Here is a 20315-nt window from a genome sequence, read left to right on the forward strand (position 1 = left end):
TTAAACTTAACCCTCATTCACAAGGAGAGCCCGAGTCCAATGCGATTAAAATTTATTATGGGTTTTCAAATAAAAACCAGAGTATTTTCTTTACGAAAAGCGTTTTCTTGCTGAATGATCATGGTATCTCCTTCAACAGAAACTGATGCATCACTTTTAAAATTGCAGAAGGTTTTACAGAATTTACGCTTGGATTTATTAAAATTTTCCAAGAAAAAAGTCTCGCATAGTAAGTTTCGATGGATGACTGCTTCTGCTCTTTTCTTTTTTATTTCCTTAAAATACTGAAAGCAACAGAACTCTGTAAATTCAAATTTTGAGTCTTTTGTCTAGTATGGACTGGGGTATCACACTAGGATGCAAAAATTGTTTCCTGATCTCATTTTACGTTCGATACAGTGCACTAACCTCGCAGACCTCATTAAATTTAGTTTATTTGCATAATAAATTTTCAAAGAAATTCTGATTATTTAACCTGCTACCATAGTTATTAAGAACTTTCGTAAATCTCAAGTTAGCTGCAAAAATAGGGTTTCCAAAAATTTTATGCAGTTTTCAACTAATTTTTATTTTGAAAATTGCTAAACTGTTTGGATAAATTTCGTATAATTCTGTAGAGAATAAATTAGATACTGATAATCAGTGTATACTATTTTTAGAGCAGATTCGTAAGTATCCGAACACTTTTTGGAGCCAATTTATCTGGCTGTTCGTGCCCATCAGCAGCTGTGTGGATGAAACTAGCTAACATTGGTAGTTTGACCTCGCTTCTTATCCCAGCAAACTAGCTGTTGTGCGTAGGCTTATTTTTTGTGTATAATATATTAAGGAAGTTTGTTTTCTTGAATAAGACAGCTCTTCCCTTGAACAGTTGACTATAGTATCCCTTACCTTAATCGAATATATCTAGATAAGTCTCTTCGCGCATTTTCTTCCTTAAATAATGCAGAGGAATTTACATTAAAATTCTGAATCCTGTATCCCTACAGATGATATCAACTCTTTGCCGTAATAAATTGCATTCTTAACTTTAACCAAATTATTTTCTTGCTGTCCTGAATTAAGCATTAATTTTCCGTTATTGCCATCCAGTACCTTAGTGCATATTGGTTGAATAACTCATTCTTGCGCATGCTTAAGGAAATGCTGAAATGATTCAAATCTTTGACATTCGTAACCAATTTACCTCCTCTTCTGTATCCTGATGCAGTTCTGTCGTGTCTGTATTTTTTTAAAGTAAAGGAGCTAATATTTGAATTTTCAGCCTATTTCGTCCGTAAACAGTAGTAATATCCCCTCGAGTTCTACACGAAAGCAATCCTTTCCTTGTTCAAATAGCACTAGTAGGCTTTGCCATGATCAAATAATCGAATTCGAAAACTTATCTTTTTAAAAGCATTTCTTGTTGTACACTTATTTTAAACCTATTTTAAAACGTATATATAAAGTTCGCAATTTCTTTCAGATTGAAGAGCTCGAATGTCAGGATATCAATGGTATCAACGTGAAAGAGGATTTGGTATTGATAAATGAGCCTCAAAACGTGTCTGGAAAGAAAGTATTTGAGACCATCATCTTGGAAGAAAATAGCGTAGTTTTAGGTTTAATAAACAACTTAAACATAAGCTTCCTAACTGATACTTTTCTTAAAATTGGAAATCAAGCCCTGCGGTCCAAGACTTTCACAGGCGACGTAAAAGTGAAGAACCTAACAGTCTTCGGTTCTATTAATGGTGTTCCTGTTGATGACTTTGTTACACTCACTGGACCCCAGATCATTTCTAACGCTAGGATGTTGTCTAATGTCACTTTCAATGAAATCGAAGCTAAAAACATTGAAATATACGGAAATGTTAATAGTATCAACTTGGATGAAATGATGGAAGATACCCTGACTTACGAAGGTATTTCTGTACATTTTATTTATTGTTTTCCTTTGTTCAGGTAATCTTTTTAAACATAAGATTGATATTGCTTTTCAAAAAAGTATTAACATGCTGAATTGAAGAATACTTAAAATATTTAAATTTAGTTTAACTGGTTTTATTTTCAGGATACCAGGAAATTAAAGGGAAGAAGAGTGTGAAAGGTACTATTCATGTTCCTGACGGCCATGACTTGAAAAGCCGTTATGTGAATGGAGTTGATTTTAGTGAATTATGGAACGATGCTGTATGGTTGGATACTCCTGAAACTATATCGGGGATTAAGACATTCGCCAATAATGTCATTTTTGGCAGCTTAATTTTCAAATCGACTATCGATGGTGTTACTGAATGGGATATGAAACATAAATGGATGTTGAAAAATGTTGCTCAAGTTATTGAGGGTAATGCAACTTTTGTTAACGGCCTCTCGGTGCAGAATCTGGAAGTTACCGGCCTCTTGAATAACATAAATGTGACGCATTTGAATAATACAATAGTGAAAACTAATGAACCCGCCGTTATAGAAGGCCCTGTAATATTTGAAGGCACTTTGATTTCAAACGAGGCCATAACTTTGTCAGGAAAGGTACAAGGTTATGACCTGTCCGAGGAAGCCATACTGAAGTCGGGAAATTTATTAATAGCAGGAGAGAAGACCTTCTTGAATGACCTGGTGATTGAAGGAGACGTCACTGTTGATGGTTTAGTTGACGGAATCTCTATTTCTGATATCTGCGAGAAGACTTTGCTTCTAAGCAAAGAGCAGAATATAACACATTTAACTATTAAAGGAGAAGTTACGCTTCTTGGAGGTGGAACTATTGACGGGAATCTAGCAGGTGTGAACTTAGCGAAACTCCAGGACATTGTCATTACTGGAGATTCTGGAATAAACATCACAGGAAGGAAGACATTCCAGGACCTTACGATAGATGGTGTAAGTTTTTAAAATACTTCTACATTTTAACTCAATACGTAAATTGCATCATTTCACATCAAACTAATCTAACAAATGTGTAGTTAACATTTGCTAATGCTTACTGTTGATCTTGTTGTTGCGAGGTTTCTTAACCCCTTGCGCTACGATTAAACTTCACGGTTGCGGTACCGTGCGCTACAATATAACAAGCGGTAAAGGGTCTCATTTAGCCGTTCCGCGTCTGCGAGTGCAATCCAGAGCTGTAACTCAAGAAATAAACTATTTGAAATTAATCAATTCTTGACTTATTTAATAACTTCGAACGAATGGTAATATATTTCGCAGAGAAAACCTTTTTAATTAACAACGAACTTATTTATTTAGCATTCTAAACATTACAAAAATAACATTCCGTGAGTTATCAAGCTCAAAGCAATGTATAAAAAACATAACTTGCCATAAAAATCTACATTATAATGGCACAAAAAATCTGCATTATTAAATTGTGTGTTAACGGAGTTCGCGCACGTTCCTAAACATAAACAATCTCGTTAGGCGACGTGTGCACCACGTTATTTTCATTTTTGCGGCAAATGCCTATCGACGTGGCTTACACGTCGCTCGCGGTTTGAGACAAAAGCGCCTCGACGTGCGTGGCGCGTCTTTTTAGCGCAAGTGGTTAAAATGGAACACCCGCTGGTCCATAGTATCTTCCATCTATTTTTCATTTAAAGACGATATCAATAATAATTGCAGGTATTTTTTACCAAAATGATTGCCTTTATCCTGAAATGGCTGATTCACACTTTCGGCTAAATTGGGGAATAAGCGAATAATTTTACGCTTTAGCTCCATCCTTAATATTTTCTTATCAAAAATAGAATCAGAAATTGCGGCATATCATATGTTAATCGCCCAGGTTCATTATAATCAACGTTCACTTGAAAACTGCGAATGTACTTTGAATTTTGAAAATTAATATTTCTGTGGTACAATTAAGTTAATGAGATGTTGGGAATTAACTTTCCTAACTAACGCTGCAATAATAATTTTCCTTAGCTTAGCCCTGTTTGTTTAGATTAGGTCTGTAATGTTTGGAAAACTGTAATTATCAACTACATTTTGTACTATTTTGAAAAGTATGTTTAAAGTATACTGTTCGAGCTTACTGCGCGATACATAATGCATTTTTCCTGTTTAAGACCTGCCATATAAAAAACGAGAACTCCCAAAATGTCCTATATACTATAGACTGCTAATATACTGTAGATTTTTTCCATTTAATCTTATTTCCAGATTGTTGAAATTAAAGGAAAATTCGGAGGAATAGACTTGCAATTATTAAATCAAACATACATGAGTCTTACTCGCGATCAAGAAATTTCTGGGCAAGTGGAATTTGAAGAATTAGTGGTGGAAGGTATGTTTTTTAAGATTCTTCTTTAGTCAGATCGAAATTGCTTTTAATAACTTCTAATGTTTTTTACAGGCAAATTAACTGCAAAAAACTTCAATACTCGTACCAATAAAGTTAATGACATCGATATTAAGCAGATGAGCGAAAGGCTGCTGATGAAAAATGGAACTCAAATAGTGAATACCACTTACCATTTTGATGAAATAATTTTCGACAGTAAGTTCACTAGTCTTCCTTGTCTATTTTGTCTCTAACTTTTGTCCGCTCAAATTTTGCCGCTTAAATATTAAGCTACTTTAGTTAAGTCTGTTTCTAAGCTAATTTGATACATTTTTATTGGATAGTGTAAAATTTTCGCAGTGCATATGAAATTTAATAATCAATGAAATTAGTGCTCAAAGCGTTCTCATAGTATAATAGTTTTGTAACTTTCCTCCTGCGTAACGTAAACATTGGCAAGTTCCTTTAAAAAGTTCCTGCGAAAGATATTCTTTCTGAAGCAGGGCTCTCGCGTGCTTTGCCGTAATCAGTTAAGTAGCCTTTTCCATTCGCTGCCATTTGCAAAGTAGCTTTGTTTTAGACATGACTGTTTTGCACGAAAATTAGTTCTAAAGCTCACTTTAAAATATATAGTTTAATTATGAAATTTTTCGACTTAATGGATAACGCACTGGCTTACTTATTTGGGTTCTTTTCTAATCCTTTGGCAAGCAAGTGGTGTTCGAAGTGCAGTTTCAGATTCGATCCTTACATGAGACGCGTTACATTTTTGTCCAGTAACTTTTAAAAACGCCCAAATTCTTTCTATAATTTTTCTTTTCATATAAGCTTGTTCTCCTTAAACTCATCCAATTGTGAACATAATTTTCAGCGTTACACATTATGACATTGCCTCAAGTTTGGCTTAAATAAAAGCACTTCTTGCGTGATAAATATACCCAGTGAAAGGAAGAGCTATTCACATAGTTTCGTACGTAGATTTTCGGAAAGATGCTGTATCTTAGTTGTAATGTTATCTGTAAAATAAAGTTCAACAAATAATTATGCACGATACCATTTAGGAATAAAACAGCATGGAACAACTTTCCTATAAGACTTCAAAATTTTTGTTAATTTCTTTGTAAGAAAGAGATAGTATGAATTTTCCAGACTATTATTCTGCTACTGTTTGCAGTATCAATGTGAAAATGGTTGAACTTGCTCAGAAGTGGCCAAAAAAAACTTGATTTCATTATTCCCCAACTTCAGCGAAACCATCTTTGTGCTGCCCCCAATGACAAACAGTACAAGACCGCAGTACACCAACTCGTCTTGGGTTCGGTTCCGGACGAACGGCTAACTGCATGAGACTTTCAAAACTTCCCCAACGTGTAAGGCGATATGAGCTAATTTACTCCGCATAATATTTTATAAAGCCATTTAAGATGTAACCTTTGCGTGCCTTAACTTAAGGAACCATTTGACCTAAAATATTCTCACAAGCCTTAGTTTAACTGCTCGTGTTATAGCATTGTAGTGTTAAAAAGTTTTCATAGCAGCATTGCTACCCTAATCATTTTAAATCGGAATCTAGATAGGAATAACGTATGTTAACCGCAGTAAATGTTTTATTGGTTTAACGAAGTTATACTATTTAATTTTACTGTTACTGTAAAATGGTGAAGTAGGAGCACCACCGCCTTCTGTTTTCAAATACATAAAAATTATTGTAATTCTGGTTTATAATAAAGCTGAGGGTACTTCGCATATGAGTTTTATTTTCGCTTAAGATTTTAAACTTAAAACTTGAGGTCGTTCCAGAATGAAAATGCGCATTCTTTTTTAGATGATGTACTTGTAGCAGGAAGAGTGAATGGTTTAAAAATTCCCGATGACCTGATGCTTTACAATCGAACAAACTATATACAAAGCCCAAAAATATTCGAAAAAACTGTCAGTGTTCTTGGCGATCTCACGATTGAAGATGGAAAGCTTATTCAAGGGATTGACATATCAGAGTGGCATAAAAAGTCTGTATTGAAAGATGGAGGAACATTTATAATCGACGGTTATAAAACTTTCCATAATCTCTCTATTACCGACGCAAGGTAAGCTATAGAAGCTTGTTTATTTGTAGTCTGCTTAATGAAATTACGATGAAACGTTTCTTAGTAGTTAATGTACATGATCATTTTTATGCTTATTTACATATTATTTGAGTAAATACTGCCCTCTAACTTAAATTCGGAAGATATCCTTAAATTTATATTCATTGAACGCTTGAGAATATTTATGTAAAAGTTAATCTTAACTTTGGGAAGAATAAAATAAATTTGTTTTTGGTAGAGTTGAAATTTTTTTAAAGTCTTGTATGAAAATCGTAACATTCTCTTTAAATATTCATTTAGAGTGGATGGAACCATCAACGGAATCAGCATAGCTGAAGACAAAGTTTTAATGGTATATGGTAATCAAGTAATAACTGGAAAGAAGACCGTTCGAGGAAATGTTGAAATAAAGGGATCTCTTAACATCAATGGCCTGATTAACGGAGTCGATTTAGATTATCTATCCAGAAAAACTCTTCAGCGCAACCGTAACAACTCGGTCAGTGGTTTAAAATATTTCAAGAAGCCACTAACGGTAACATTCCTTGAGGCCCCAACAGTCGCTGGTATAGATGTTACTGCCTTAGAGAGGAAAGTGAATGCAGATTTCAATTTTTCTTCATTACAGAATAAACTGATAGAGCTTGAAGAAATTACAACGGGTATGCAAGATGCATTTTCAAGTAAGTATTCATGTTTAGATTGCGAAAACTGTAATGATCTTTAAATCATGTTCCGAGATAGTTCTCAACTGAAGTTCTGAAAGTTAGAACTCTCGAAGACTTTTTTCCGATCATTCCTTTTTATCAATTTTTAGATATTCAGTTTTAATTTTATTGTACTAATTCTTTAAATTACTATGAAAACTGAGTGGTTAGGACCGCTGAACACTGGGAGTTTGACCAGAGTTCGATCGCAAGATAAAAGAGCTGGCTGCATAGTTGGTGTTCTCCATGTGTCTCAGAAAATCCCTCCTCTTGGACAGCATTTACCGTATTCAAATAATCTAACCTATTATAGCTGCATTTATCTTACTAATGATTGCTATAATTGAATCATTCCGTAAATGCCAATTCTCTAAATGGAATCTCTTTTTAATTACAGAGCAAGCTGTAATATTTCAATACTACGAACTGTTTCAAGAATTTGATATACCCACAGCTTATAGTTGGCTGCATGTGTTTGGAGAGGATTGCGGCGAACTGCTGTTGCTTTCAGATAATTCAAGCTCGATGTCGCATTGCTCAAGTATAAGACTCTTTAACTATGATAAAATTAGAGACGAGTTCATAGTTCACCCACAGGTAAAATGCCCTTTTTATATTTCAGAAATGATTCATTTTTTAAAGCCAAGATAAAATCTTTCATTTTAATTGTTATGAAGTTTAAGGGAATTTGCCATCTATATTTTGAAGCCATTAGGCTTTACTGGAACAAATTTTAATGACTAAGTTCTAAAGTAATGCAAGAAATAAACTAGTGCAGAACAGTTCAGTACGCAGTTAAAACGGAAGCTTTAAATGCAGCTTGCTCTCCCTTGAAAAAGACTAAGCTGCAGTTCAAGCGGAAGAAAGTAAAACAGCTTTGTTTATTTGAAATACAGGGTGTTTCAAAAGTGGATAAACAATTTTACAAGAGAATGAAAAATGAGGCGGGGTACAGTCAGAAGCTAAGTGAGTGTTGTATTTTACTGTACTTCTCAAGAATATAATGAAATACGTCGTTACTTTATAACTTGACGCTTCAGAATTAAGCGTTGTATTATGATTTTGAAATTTGGCAAAAATGCTCATACAGTCTATTAGCAAATGTTGGTCTGCATTCCAGGAAAGCTTCTACAATTAATGCTATTGTCGAGTATAGTAGAAATAAAAACATTCGTCTATTGCTACTAGCTTTCTGTAGTAATATGAGATAAACTCTTTTAAAATATCTTCTGTATATAAAGTTTTATAATAGATATTCTAGAACTGATATCAAGACGGACGTGAATTAGCAGTATAAAAATTTAAATGTTAAGCTCTGTATCAGTAGGTAAATACGAGTACTTATGAGGATAAGCAAAATTCATATAGTCACTTTTTATTGAACTAAATGCCGATTAAGTGTACTTCAGTTATGATACTTCAAAAAAATTCTTCATAGAATGCAACTTTTCTTACTAAATACGAAATATGGGTTAGGCTTCAAACTGGGTATGAGATGTTGCTGAAATAATTCAGCGTAAACTAAAATTTTAAGCTGAAGCGTAGTAACAGAAGCAATCCTACTAAGGCAATGAAACAAAATGCTTGTCCTTAAGCCATATCGTGCAGAGAAAAGGTACATAATATAGGATAGCTTATTCACAGAAATGGAATTTCTTAAAAATGCGGTGTTAAGCAGTTCTTTGTGCCCTCACAAAAGCTATTTAATAATTTAACCCAGCAAAATTTAATAGGTACGTTGTTTTTAGGAAGCTTCGTATTCAATTTCATGATATGCAATTTATAAATCCAGCTATTTCCCCTCTATTTTTTTCATCGGCATAAGAGGCATTCTTCTGAAATATCTTTCTTTTATTATTTTAAGTATTATTTTAAGTATTTTTTTCTTCTGAAATATTTTTCTTTTAGAAATATTTTTCTTTCTTTTAGAAATATTTTTTTCTTCTGAAATATCTTTCTTTTATCTTTCATTTTTAAGAATATATATTCTTAAAAATCCAAACGTTCATCACTTTTAATTTCGGCATTTTAAATGCCGAAATTAAGTGATGAACGAGATGGATATTATACTAGTTTCACACTGAGCTAGTTGTCTTCTCGTATCAATCCAAGGACATGAGTGAAATATAATGGATCCCTATATCATTAGTAAATACTTTTATTTCTTCGTAGGAGCTCACAACTTCATATGCGGTCTCTGTTAAAAGCCTGCTTATTCATGGAAGAACCCACCTTTTCGTAGCTAACCAAAATCCGACAAAATTTTGCGAAAGCCCTATTGGATCTGGTATGTAGTAATTGATGCTTTGTATTAATAAAATTAATTGGTGTACTGTGAACACCTTATTCTCTTCTAAACTTGCTGCACTTTAAAAAAAAACTTAAAATTTATTGTGAAATGTTATACAATTACCATTCATTATCAGTTACTTTCTTTTCTAACGTGTTTTCTAGGCAGCGATAATGCAAGTGGAGACATCTATTTATGGACTAATGCTACATTCTTAAAAATCCAAACCATAGAACTAACTTCAGTAATCAACATGATGGCATTTACTGATGGAAGTTTGGCATGTGTTATATACATGGAGTTTCAAGATGTAAAAGTATATTGTTCCCATAATGGCGAACAATTTGCTTTCACAGAAATTCTGCACACTAAAGGTGGACGAAAGGTTAGTGATTCCCCAATGTACCTGCAGTTTCATTTTAAAGAAGCTCAAGGACAAATTTCGCTGAATTTGTGGAATTCATTCTCAGTTTCAGCTTTGTTTATACAATTATGAAGTGGTTAGCAAATTTATTTTTCCAAGATTTCTTCTCTATCATTGTAGTTCAGCCAAACTGTGGATCTGCTAATGATCTGTGCTAAAAATTAATTATATTATTTGGGCATTAATATGTTAGACTAGCAAAGACTTAGAATTCCATTAACTTATCTTTAACTATTGGATGTGAATTCATTCTTCGCGTGCAGCAGTTTTGGAAACTTGTTTTCCCTGCTATAATGCGTACAAAACATTAAAAGTTAAAGAGAAGTAATTTAGCTACTGGTAAAACAATTAACTACATCGTTTGTAACATTAGATGAAGACCTGGCGGAAAATATTTCAGTTGCGTTTCTGTTATTACAATTTTTTTAATTTGCAGGCCTCAATCATACAGTCGGATGGTCAAACAATACTAGCTATTGCCACCGAAGACGTTCTGAACTTAAGATCGAGGTCATTTGAAGAAAAAAAACCAGTGGATATTTATTTCTGGAATCCAGTCGAGTCCCGATTTTCAAATCCATCTCAAACCATTCTGTCAACTTACGCCCAGTCGGTTATGCTGATGAGCCACCATGATATGCTTTCTTCGCACATTTTCTTGGTGATAGCAGAAGGTAGAATACCGAAGATATACAACGAACCAAAACTTCTGATCTATAGGTAAGCTACCAAATTTACTAGGTATACTTGTTATCTTTTAACGCAGGAATTGGAAAATGAAAGGGAATTCTGATTAACATTTTTAAAGTTAACTGTTCAGATTTATGAAACTTGTCAGATTAAGACCCTTCAAAATTGTATAGGTAGTCAGACATATTGACATAGAAATACAAACTTTGAACAGTTATATAATAAGCTTTACTTCTTCAATACTTAAGTATGCATGATTAATCTATTTGAATTTAATACGACGCGACGACAAACTTTTGACGGGACGACTAAGCACCAGTAATAAGTCTCAAGCTTTGTTCTTAAGTGCTGAAAGTCATGGAGGTAGGAAGTTAGATGGAGTGGCCCTAAACCGGTTTCCCCCATACCCTGCTTTGAAGCACTGGCGATCCCTTCTTTGGTGACCAAAACATTGGGTCATTTACCATTAAGTTCAATGGTTTTTGACGCGATCGGACGTAAATATTGTAATTATGTCGTAATTATGCATATAAATGTATATATTTTCTTTTTCTACAATACTTCAGAGTTCTAAGTATATGAAAAGAATACATTTTTAAACATTTCGTTCTGAACGGAATTAAATGCTATACTTTTCACAGAATAGTTTGCTCAGAATGGTTTAATTTGAAATATTTTCACAAGTTTTCGTTAATTACATTAGAAAAAAATTAAGGTAATTCAATTTGATTCGGTTAAGGATTACAAAAATTAAGATTAGTTTATTGTATTAAAATTATGCATTATTCCTTTTCTATTTATAGAGCTTCTTCCTAAAATACTTTCTCAAATGACATGATTTTTTAGCTTCTAAGGCATCTTTTAAATCGAAAACTATAAATCTGTTTATAATTAATGCTCTAGTCGGTCCATTTCAAATTAGAGCACCTTTTAATTTAACAGCGAAATACACTCATGTTCATAAATTAAAGATAATGCAAAATCAGGCAAAGGAAAAGCAAAACAAATTTGACTTATTTGTAAAGCTTATTTATTAAACAAAAGGTAAAGAGCAAAAAGATGCTATATGTTTATGAAAAAAATTAGCGATTTTTTCTCCCTCGAGCAAATTACAAAAAACACCTGTTTACAAAAAAAAACAATATAACATGGTTGGTATGATTGTTAATACATTGTATGTCTCCCAGACGATGCAATACAGTCCGTACAACGCCTAGGCATGCTGAGTATCAAATTATAGATCTGATCTTGGGGGATATTACACCATTCATAAAGCAATGCTCTCGAAGTTCCGGTAGACATGTAGGAGGAGGTTGACGGGCTGCAATTTGTCGGCCAAGCATGTCCCCATACGTGCTTTACTGGATTCAAGTCCGGTGAGAATGCGGGCCAGTCTATATGGGTGATATCCTCCGATTGAAGGCATTCGCTTACGATGTTTGCACAGTGAGGACGGGTGTTGTCATCCATAAATACAAATTGTGCACCCATGGCGCCCCGAAACAAACGTACATGTTGTTCCAGAATGACGTCCCGATAGATTTGGCTTGTCATGGTTCCAATTTGAACATGCAGGTCAGTTCTGGAACCCAGAATAATTCCACCCCAAACGAGCACTCCTGCACCACCGTAACGGTGTCGTTCAATGATGTTTTCTTGGTGATAACGGGTACCTGGAGCTCTCCATATGAAAGTCAGGCGAGAATCAGACTGCAAGCTAAACCTGGACTCGTCGGAAAACATCACACAAGTCCACTGCTGCGGTGTCCACAATGCATGCTCTCTACTCCAGGCTAACCGCAGGCGACAGTGAGTTGCAGTAATTGGAACGCATCTGACAGGTCTAAGAGCATATAGACGAATCTGCCCTAAGCGTCTGTACACGGCCTGCCTTGAAATTGTCGTACCAGTAACTGAAGAGAGCTGACGAGAAGTCTGAGGCTGTGCTCCGCCTCTTTCTTTTGGCAGTAACTCCCAAATACCGGTCCTCATTCGGCGTTGTAACTCTGGGGCGACCTGTGCTGTAACGTCTTACTCACATTACCATCATCTTGGAGTCGTTGCCAAAGCCTGGAGATGACACTCTGGGCAATTCCAAGTTCTTCTGATACTTCCAGTTGGGTACGCCCACATTCCAGACGGCCGATAATTCTACCACGTAAAAAATCATTCAAATTTGTCCTTTGTGTCATAACTATTCGGTTATTGCACTGAAATGCTTATAAAGTGCCTGCGAACAATTTCACTTCTTTGCCTGTATTCCTTGTATATCACTCTTACTCTCATTGTGACGTACCATCGGTGTCATCTGGTTACTTTCTGAACTTTTCATATGATTCTTGAAGATGTGTGTAGTGATTTTACAGGTGATATATTTATTTTAGAGTTCGATTTCCCCGTGACTCCGAATTATCCTTAATTTATGGACAGGAGTGTACTTTAAATAGTACTTAACTTTCTTTGAATATTTCTGAAAGGGAATAAAGTAAGGATTATTTTTTAAATATTATTTAAAACTTATAACTGACTTATTATAAAATGTAAGGGGAATCATTCTTTTAATTATACTTATCAGATTTTTTACACTTAATTTCAACAATGCGTATTCCAAAACTCTTCTTTATTACTTTCTTAAATACGCATCTCATAGAAATTGCTTTACAATACCTTTTAAGAGATTGCTTTCCAGTACGAACAATTCTTGCTTAAATAGTTTTATAACGTATTTGTGAGCAAGATGTAAATTTATGTTTACAATTCAATGTTAAGGTTATTATATATTTAGATAATATTTATAATCATTATAAATTTAGATAAATTTAATAATTAGATTTCTTCGCAGTAACTTTCAGTTATTTATGAATGAATAAATCCTTCATTTGAAATAATTTATAAATTAATAAATATTTACGTATTTTGTTAAAGGCATACATGCATAAATACCCATACTTATTTCATATTTTCATTTCCGGCATGTGGAAATCTTCAATATCTGTGCATTCACTATATTTTTCGAGTAAAGTAATTTACACTAATTTTAAAAAGTACATGTTACAATAATATGTGGATGTGAAAAAAAATTTATTTTATTTAAAACATTTTGGCGTCTTGGAACATAAATGTAGCGAATACTGTATTAAGGGTATCGAAAAATTTATACAATTTTAAAGGTACGGTGAGGTATTTTTCATTCTTTAAGCATAACGTTTTTGCTAAAATCTATATTTTTTAATTAAACAGCTTAGAATTTTATGAAAGAAATTCATAATCAAAATCGCTATTGTTAGTTATCGAAAAATAACCAAGATGTGAATTTTGTGTAAATGTCGCTAAACTATACAAATTCCTATTATCCATCATACTAGGAACCGAGGATGAACATTGGATGTTCGAATCCCGCGAACGGGCTGGCTGCATGGGTGCTTTCGTGGTTTTCCCCATGTGTAACGTTTATACGAGCCAGTTTCCCTTAGAAAGTCCTCCACGAAGGCATCCCTCCCATTAGGCAGATAGCCCTCGTGTGCTTTGCCATAATTGAATAACCTAACCAATCCAGTCATGCTAGGAATGTTTCTTTTATGCGGAAGTGTCCCGTTTTTCGATTTGTATGGAATTATCGTGTGTCGAAATACTATCGGAGCGCTTCTGAATGTAAACAAAAAAATACCCCATCTGTGACTGAAGCTTCGGAGCAGTGCTTCACTTCTAATTGCGATTTGGCCACTCCTTCCTTTCTTACCTCCATGCTGAAAATGTGGTTTATTTGATGCACGGTAAGGCTACCTTCCTAAGGGAAAGGGATACCTTAATGGACTATTTTCTAAGGGAAACTGTCTCGTATTCACGTTAATCACGGGGAGAAACACGAAACGCCTACGCAGCGAGCCCGTTCGCCTGTAATCATTAATCTAAGTTTAAAATACCAGCCGTCAGCGATTTTAACGCTCGGCCGCTGGTGGGCGCTTGAATATTGAACTGGTTGCATGAGCGTTTTCTCGAGTATAAGTAAAGTAAACGCGGGCCAATTTTTCTTAAGCTCTCCGTGAAGCCATCATTACTCATATACAGTTGCTCTTCGCTATAACCAAATATATATATATATATATATATATATATATAGCGTGATTCTAAAACATCCGGCAAAAATGTAAAGGCTGGTTGAGGGAATCAAATATATTTTGCAATGGAATATATACGAAAAATTTGACGGTGAACTAATAGCGTGTAAAGAAGGTAGGAAGTAAGTTTTAATGGTTCAACCTTTAACTACAGTTGCTCGAAAATACGACTTTTACGAATACTTTAACGAATCGCGCAAATGTTTTAAGTATAGCACTAGAAGTTAATTTAGCTTATAAGAATCGGGAGAAAGTTGAGAATTCTCCCAACCTCGGGCCAGAAGTCAACAGTATATCTAAGGCAGCTAATCTTTTCCTTCAGGAAGGTTTTTAGCTCTTTAAAATGCTGGGTAAGAATATGCTTGAAAGTGCTAATGCCTAAAATGTTATGTAACTAACCTAACCCTTCTAGTCCACTGACATGCCACTGCTGGAAATAGTTACCCGAGGAGCAGATTTACTCTGTTTGATCCAGTGAAGGTCGTAAGTACCGCCGAAGTAATCTGTGATGTTACTACTGCAGTGTGCTCGCAATCCATAGCGCAGGAACCAATGAACAGCTGAGGTACATCAGAAAGAAGTTTCAGCAAGATTTCTTGTGGAAAGATTTCGTATGTGCTACTTTAAAGCATTAAGTAGACTAGTTCTGCTAAATATAATCGTTATACCATGCTGACTGAAATCTTAATGGAGAGATTTTCCTGTTAGCCATGGGACTGTGGCGCAGGGATTATAGTCACCCGAACCCAAGAACTACAGAAAACAAACTTATTGGAACGTACAAATTTATTTTCAACAGTTAATAAAATGGGCAAATGGAAGTCTGGATTTACTGCAGCCTGCTATTGATAGCAGTGGCTAACGTTACCATACAGAGGGTAACCGTCTGCTTTCAAAAGTCCTCTAAATGAGTAATCTGTTTGCACCTTTATTTATAATTGCTCATCATTTAGCTCTGCTTTCGTGTAACCATGCATACCATTTCGAAAAGTGCATAGAAAACTTAACGCTAGCTGACCGCTTTCACCTACGGATCTCCACAACACCTATACTTTTCGAAAGTACCATTTCCACCCTCATATTCCATAACAAAATCTCAATATCTGCTTAATTCTATCCCCTCTATCTGCCTTTGTTTTTTGCTGCCAAATATTTTAGTCGCTGTTTGCAATATCTAATTGCAATGCGGATGGTGCATTTTGCAGTATTTGTGACGTTTGATAAATAAAGCGAGTTAATATTCAGTTTCATCTTTAGTCAAACTGTGTATATTGGAGTAGATATCATTTCGTATTTTAAGATTTTTTCTATTGACAGTTAACTTTCCTTTCTTTGATCAAATTTTTATGAATTGAATTTTGTGTTTTAACAAAGTATTAAAATTTTTTAAATAACATTTATTTTGCTATTCCCACAGTGAGCCTCTAAGTATTGTTTAATTTCCTTGTCCGCCTTTAGCCGGAAATTCTTGTATGAATTTTAACTCGTACTAAGCTAACAAATTTCCTTCCTATTCAAATTTATCGCAGTGAATTAATCTTTGATCTCAATCCATTCAAGTAATTCTAAAGTGATTAATCTTGTTAACATGCTCAGGAATGTCATGTAACGTATTTTTATATCTGTTTTATGCGCAGGTATGAAGCATCAATAGACAAGCAGTTCCACAAATATCAGGAAATAAAAGATTACGGTGATCTCGAGTGGATAGTTTTGGAAACGGGAGAACTACTTTTCTTCGCTTTAGACTCTCAAATGGGCGAAATAAAGCTTTATCAGTACAAAGGTGCATCGGGATTTGTCAAAGTGGATAAGATTACCAGTATTGGTATGTAATGATTCCAGCTATTTTCTGCACAGTGAGAAATTTTTTATGCGATAAATTTAATTGTTAATTTTGTATCTTTGATAACTGAACTCCATGACTGCAGTTAACTTCAAATTGGTAAACCTTATGGCAACTAGATAAACATGAGCTATACTTTAAGAGGTAATTTCGGCTTAAAATAAGATTAGCTTTTGACATGTTTTTATGCCTCACAAGAGCAAAGTCCAATATTTTTAAGTAGGTCTTGAGCGATCTGTTTTGAAGAATTAAGCTCTAGGCCTTAACAGCAAGCAAAATTTTTGTAGTGACTTAAAAATGATTTGATTCTAATTATGTTACTTTTGATTTTAGGAACTGTTAATATCCATGCTTTCATCAGACATGAAGATCCAAGCGATAGTATGAACCATTACCTTGCTCTTGCTGGTCCACGAGCTCTAATGGCGCAGCCATCGCAAGGAATTGATTATGCTAAAATTCTGAAGTCTAAATTCAAGTGAAAACAGCTGCCTGTTAACCGTGACTTTATTTTTAAACTTTTTAAACTTCTCTTTAAATCTTGTAAACTTCAGAAATTGTACGACTGGATTTTATTTGAATACCTATATATATACAGTTAAAATTGTTAATTTTATTAACGTTTTCCAATAAATAAATCTAATAATGCTGAGCTTTACATTTTGTGAAACACGAGACTAACTTGCAGTATCGACATTGCAATAATCAGGCTTTGAATAGCAAAAACAGAATGCCAAGATGGTAAGATGCTTAATGGTGAAAATAATATTCATTTCACATTTTGCACGTATTTGATGGAAGAATTTAGGGTATACAACAAGTAAAAAAACTTCAAAAGTGAATTATTTGAAATAACAAAGGGCATTTAATTCACATAATCTTGCCTATTGTTACTTTGTTTTATGTATTTATAGAGTAGCTTTTATTTCTATACCTTTTACTTCTAAAACACTCAAGTTTAGATACAGTTATGATCATGGTATCTATTGGTCTTGATCATATTAGTCACTTGTGAATGTTATTGAGAAGCTGCAGAGTGGCTACTACTGCAGAACACTGGCATTTGGACTTTTCAGCTATTTAACAGCTACGGCGCCAGGCCGTTCTATATAACGTAACTACGATCATTTCAAAAGTAAGCGCTCTGCAAAAACATCCATCCTGTTGGGCAAACAAACGTTGATGCTATTAATTATCTTATATTTATTTACTTTTAATGAATATGATGCATATCGAGACATAGAATTTCGGGTTTTCATTTTACTTTTACAACTTGAGTATTAGTCTTAAGATAAGTTTTTCTGTTCGCTATAAGTGATGTTGTATTAAATCATATTGTATAAAGTAGAAAAGATTTTTGAGTAAGTATTGACTTTCAGTTGAGTTTTGAGTAGCGAGTTTAGCATTTTGAAGGTTTACTTTTAAATCCCTTGACATTAAGTGGCTACTAACATTTTCCACAAATAAGATCTCGGTTAATTTTTTTCGTATAAAATACTCTGTTAAATCTTGGTCGAAGATCGTCGTTAGATTATGTATATATGCAATATTCATTCAAGAGTAAAAACAAATTCAATTTTTTTCTGTACCAAAGTTTTTCCGCGCGAATTTCCGTAAAATGACTTGCGCCTACGAATCTTAACTCCTACTCCTGAAAGCCAGGGCTCCATATATGGTTGCCAGATCTTATAGCAAATAAAGCACTCCCACATTTTAATCCCATCACTTCTGCTTATTTCTGAACCTTGAACTGTTTTTTCTTTATCTAGATTAAGCACTTTTGTTTTCGCCAAAATAAACTTGCATCTTATTTCGAATCTAGTTTTGGAAATCTTGAGGTCTAAATGTAGTTATAACTTTCCCATTTTTTTCTGGGTATAACCAGTATTTCAGAGCTGAAGGAAACGCCGCGTTGAAGAATAAAATAGACTAAATTTTAACTTCTGTTAGAAATGTACTTATTTCAAAATATTAATAATTTATAATTTAAAAATGATTTTAAAATGATTTGGTATTTTAAAATGATTTGAAATTTGTTTTAAATTGTCTTTATTTTCGACATGGCAATTGACTGTTATATATTAAAATTTTTAACAAATGAGTTTCCTGTAAATGCTCAATACATTACTGGAAGTTGGTGAAAGTGAAACTTAAAATGCTTTATAACGAATTTTCCTTTTCTCGTAAGACTTGAAACATTCAGTTATTAAATCCAGCAGTTTCGCCCGCAAATCGAGCGTATTTTAAACATTGCTGTAAGCTATTTTATTCCCTTATCTTTAGAAGCTTTAGGAAGTACGCTACCTATCTGGCAGAAATCTCTTAACTCGAAAAATTTAATACTATCTCTCTAATTCTGCGATTATACAGACTCAGCTAAAGTATGTTTCAAGAGTTATTTTATCTTAAAAGCGCAACTATACAGCGTTTCTCTTTACTTGCCTCTTGGTGATCCCCTCAACAGGCTAGTTTCCTTTTAATAGATTGTTCTGAACAGCGTAAACTTCTTGCATAGACAATTTATATAATAGCTTATAAATGTCTCAAAGCTTTTGCTTAGTACCTGCTTTTGAAATTCTATGAAATGGGAGGAATTGAAAAGACTAATCAAAATCCTTATCGCTTCGCAAATTCGAAATTCATTGATAACGTACGATAATTTTAAAAGCTTTTGAGATGCAGTTGCATTTAATCGCTGCTTGCTTTTCTTAGAAAATGAGCGTTCTCAAGGGTGATGCAAGGTTAAAATGTCAAGGGGTTTAATTTCAAGTGCTCGTATATTTTTGAAATCCACACAAATAAAACAATCTCTGAAACTTTCTTGTGTTCTTGCTTAATTATAACGCAATTGTTTATCTTTTGTTATTAATGTAAAAACTGCTAGATTGTGAATTAAAAATTTTAGTCGTCAAATGTTTAATATAAAAGTTAATTCTTAGGCTATACTGGGTTAAAGCAGCCCTAAATTCTGTACGTTAAGCCCTTTCTCTCCCTCCTAAAGGAAACTAGCTCCTTGCCACATCACACATGAGGAAAAACCCTCATTCAGATAGCTAATGTAGTTGCGGGAGTCGAACCCGTGAAACACTGCGAGTGATCAACGTTCTTTTCCATTCAGCTCTTGGCAGATTAGTTTTGTTGGTGGTAAGGGGGGCACAACGTCTGTAGAATGCATACATACTTTAACTTGATGTGGAAGCAAATTCATTTACAACTAACATGCATATTGCTTTGTTTCATTAAGCGAGTTTACTCAAGTACACTACATTTTGTGAAGACCTTTTTACAGAATACATTTATATAGAAATTGTTTCTTTCTGTTTAGTGTTCCCATGATAAATCCAGCAAGTAATCTCTCATTATATTTTGAATACTTAATTCGACGTAATACGTACAATATTGTTCACTGTTCATGAGGTTCGAAATTAATAAGGGTTATTTCTTGCTTTTCAGAATAGTTTCTGTATTTAAATCTGACTCGTTAACATGAACAAGACCAGAACTTTTGAAGGAATGTTATGTCGTGTTAGACTGTCCCAAAAATAACTCAGGCCTAGAACAGCGTAGATCGAACAAATACCGTAAAGCTGGCAAAGAAGGGGTTATTTGCTCTGATTTGTTATTTGCTCTAAGTTTTTAAATAGTAATTATATTACTAATGAGCAATAAAACACGCCTTCATCTTATGCCGTAAATTATACAATGTAGGCTCTTTTGAAAGCGATTATTCTTGGAACGGAAATGGAAGTCTTGGAGTTAATTTAAGAAGTAAGCCTAATCATTCACGTCGCAAGAAAAATTGGCCTACCAAAGGTTCCAGTTGAACGCTGGTACTTTAACTCGTGTTCAAATATCGGGGAACGGGTTGGCTGCGCGATTATTTAGCGGT

General features: G+C 34.2%; 1 protein-coding gene across 1 annotated transcript in view; it reads left to right on the forward strand.

Moving 5' to 3' along the window:
• LOC118190946 (uncharacterized) overlaps positions 1–17084 on the forward strand; it is a 42488-nt gene extending 25404 nt beyond the window's left edge. The window contains exons 16-27 of the mRNA XM_035361742.2: positions 1466–1904; positions 2054–2865; positions 4144–4267; positions 4337–4480; positions 6090–6351; positions 6652–7034; positions 7456–7655; positions 9231–9345; positions 9513–9733; positions 10209–10492; positions 16218–16408; positions 16760–17084. Of these exons, the coding sequence (XP_035217633.2) occupies positions 1466–1904; positions 2054–2865; positions 4144–4267; positions 4337–4480; positions 6090–6351; positions 6652–7034; positions 7456–7655; positions 9231–9345; positions 9513–9733; positions 10209–10492; positions 16218–16408; positions 16760–16908 (3324 nt within the window). The 3' untranslated portion in view covers positions 16909–17084. The remainder of the gene's footprint in view (positions 1–1465; positions 1905–2053; positions 2866–4143; positions 4268–4336; positions 4481–6089; positions 6352–6651; positions 7035–7455; positions 7656–9230; positions 9346–9512; positions 9734–10208; positions 10493–16217; positions 16409–16759) is intronic.
• The last annotated feature ends 3231 nt before the right edge of the window (positions 17085–20315 follow it).

This window comes from Stegodyphus dumicola, chromosome X1, assembly GCF_044657685.1.
Source record: "Stegodyphus dumicola isolate Sdum_Otavi_A_Nest chromosome X1, ASM4465768v1".
Lineage (NCBI taxonomy): Eukaryota > Metazoa > Arthropoda > Arachnida > Araneae > Eresidae > Stegodyphus > Stegodyphus dumicola.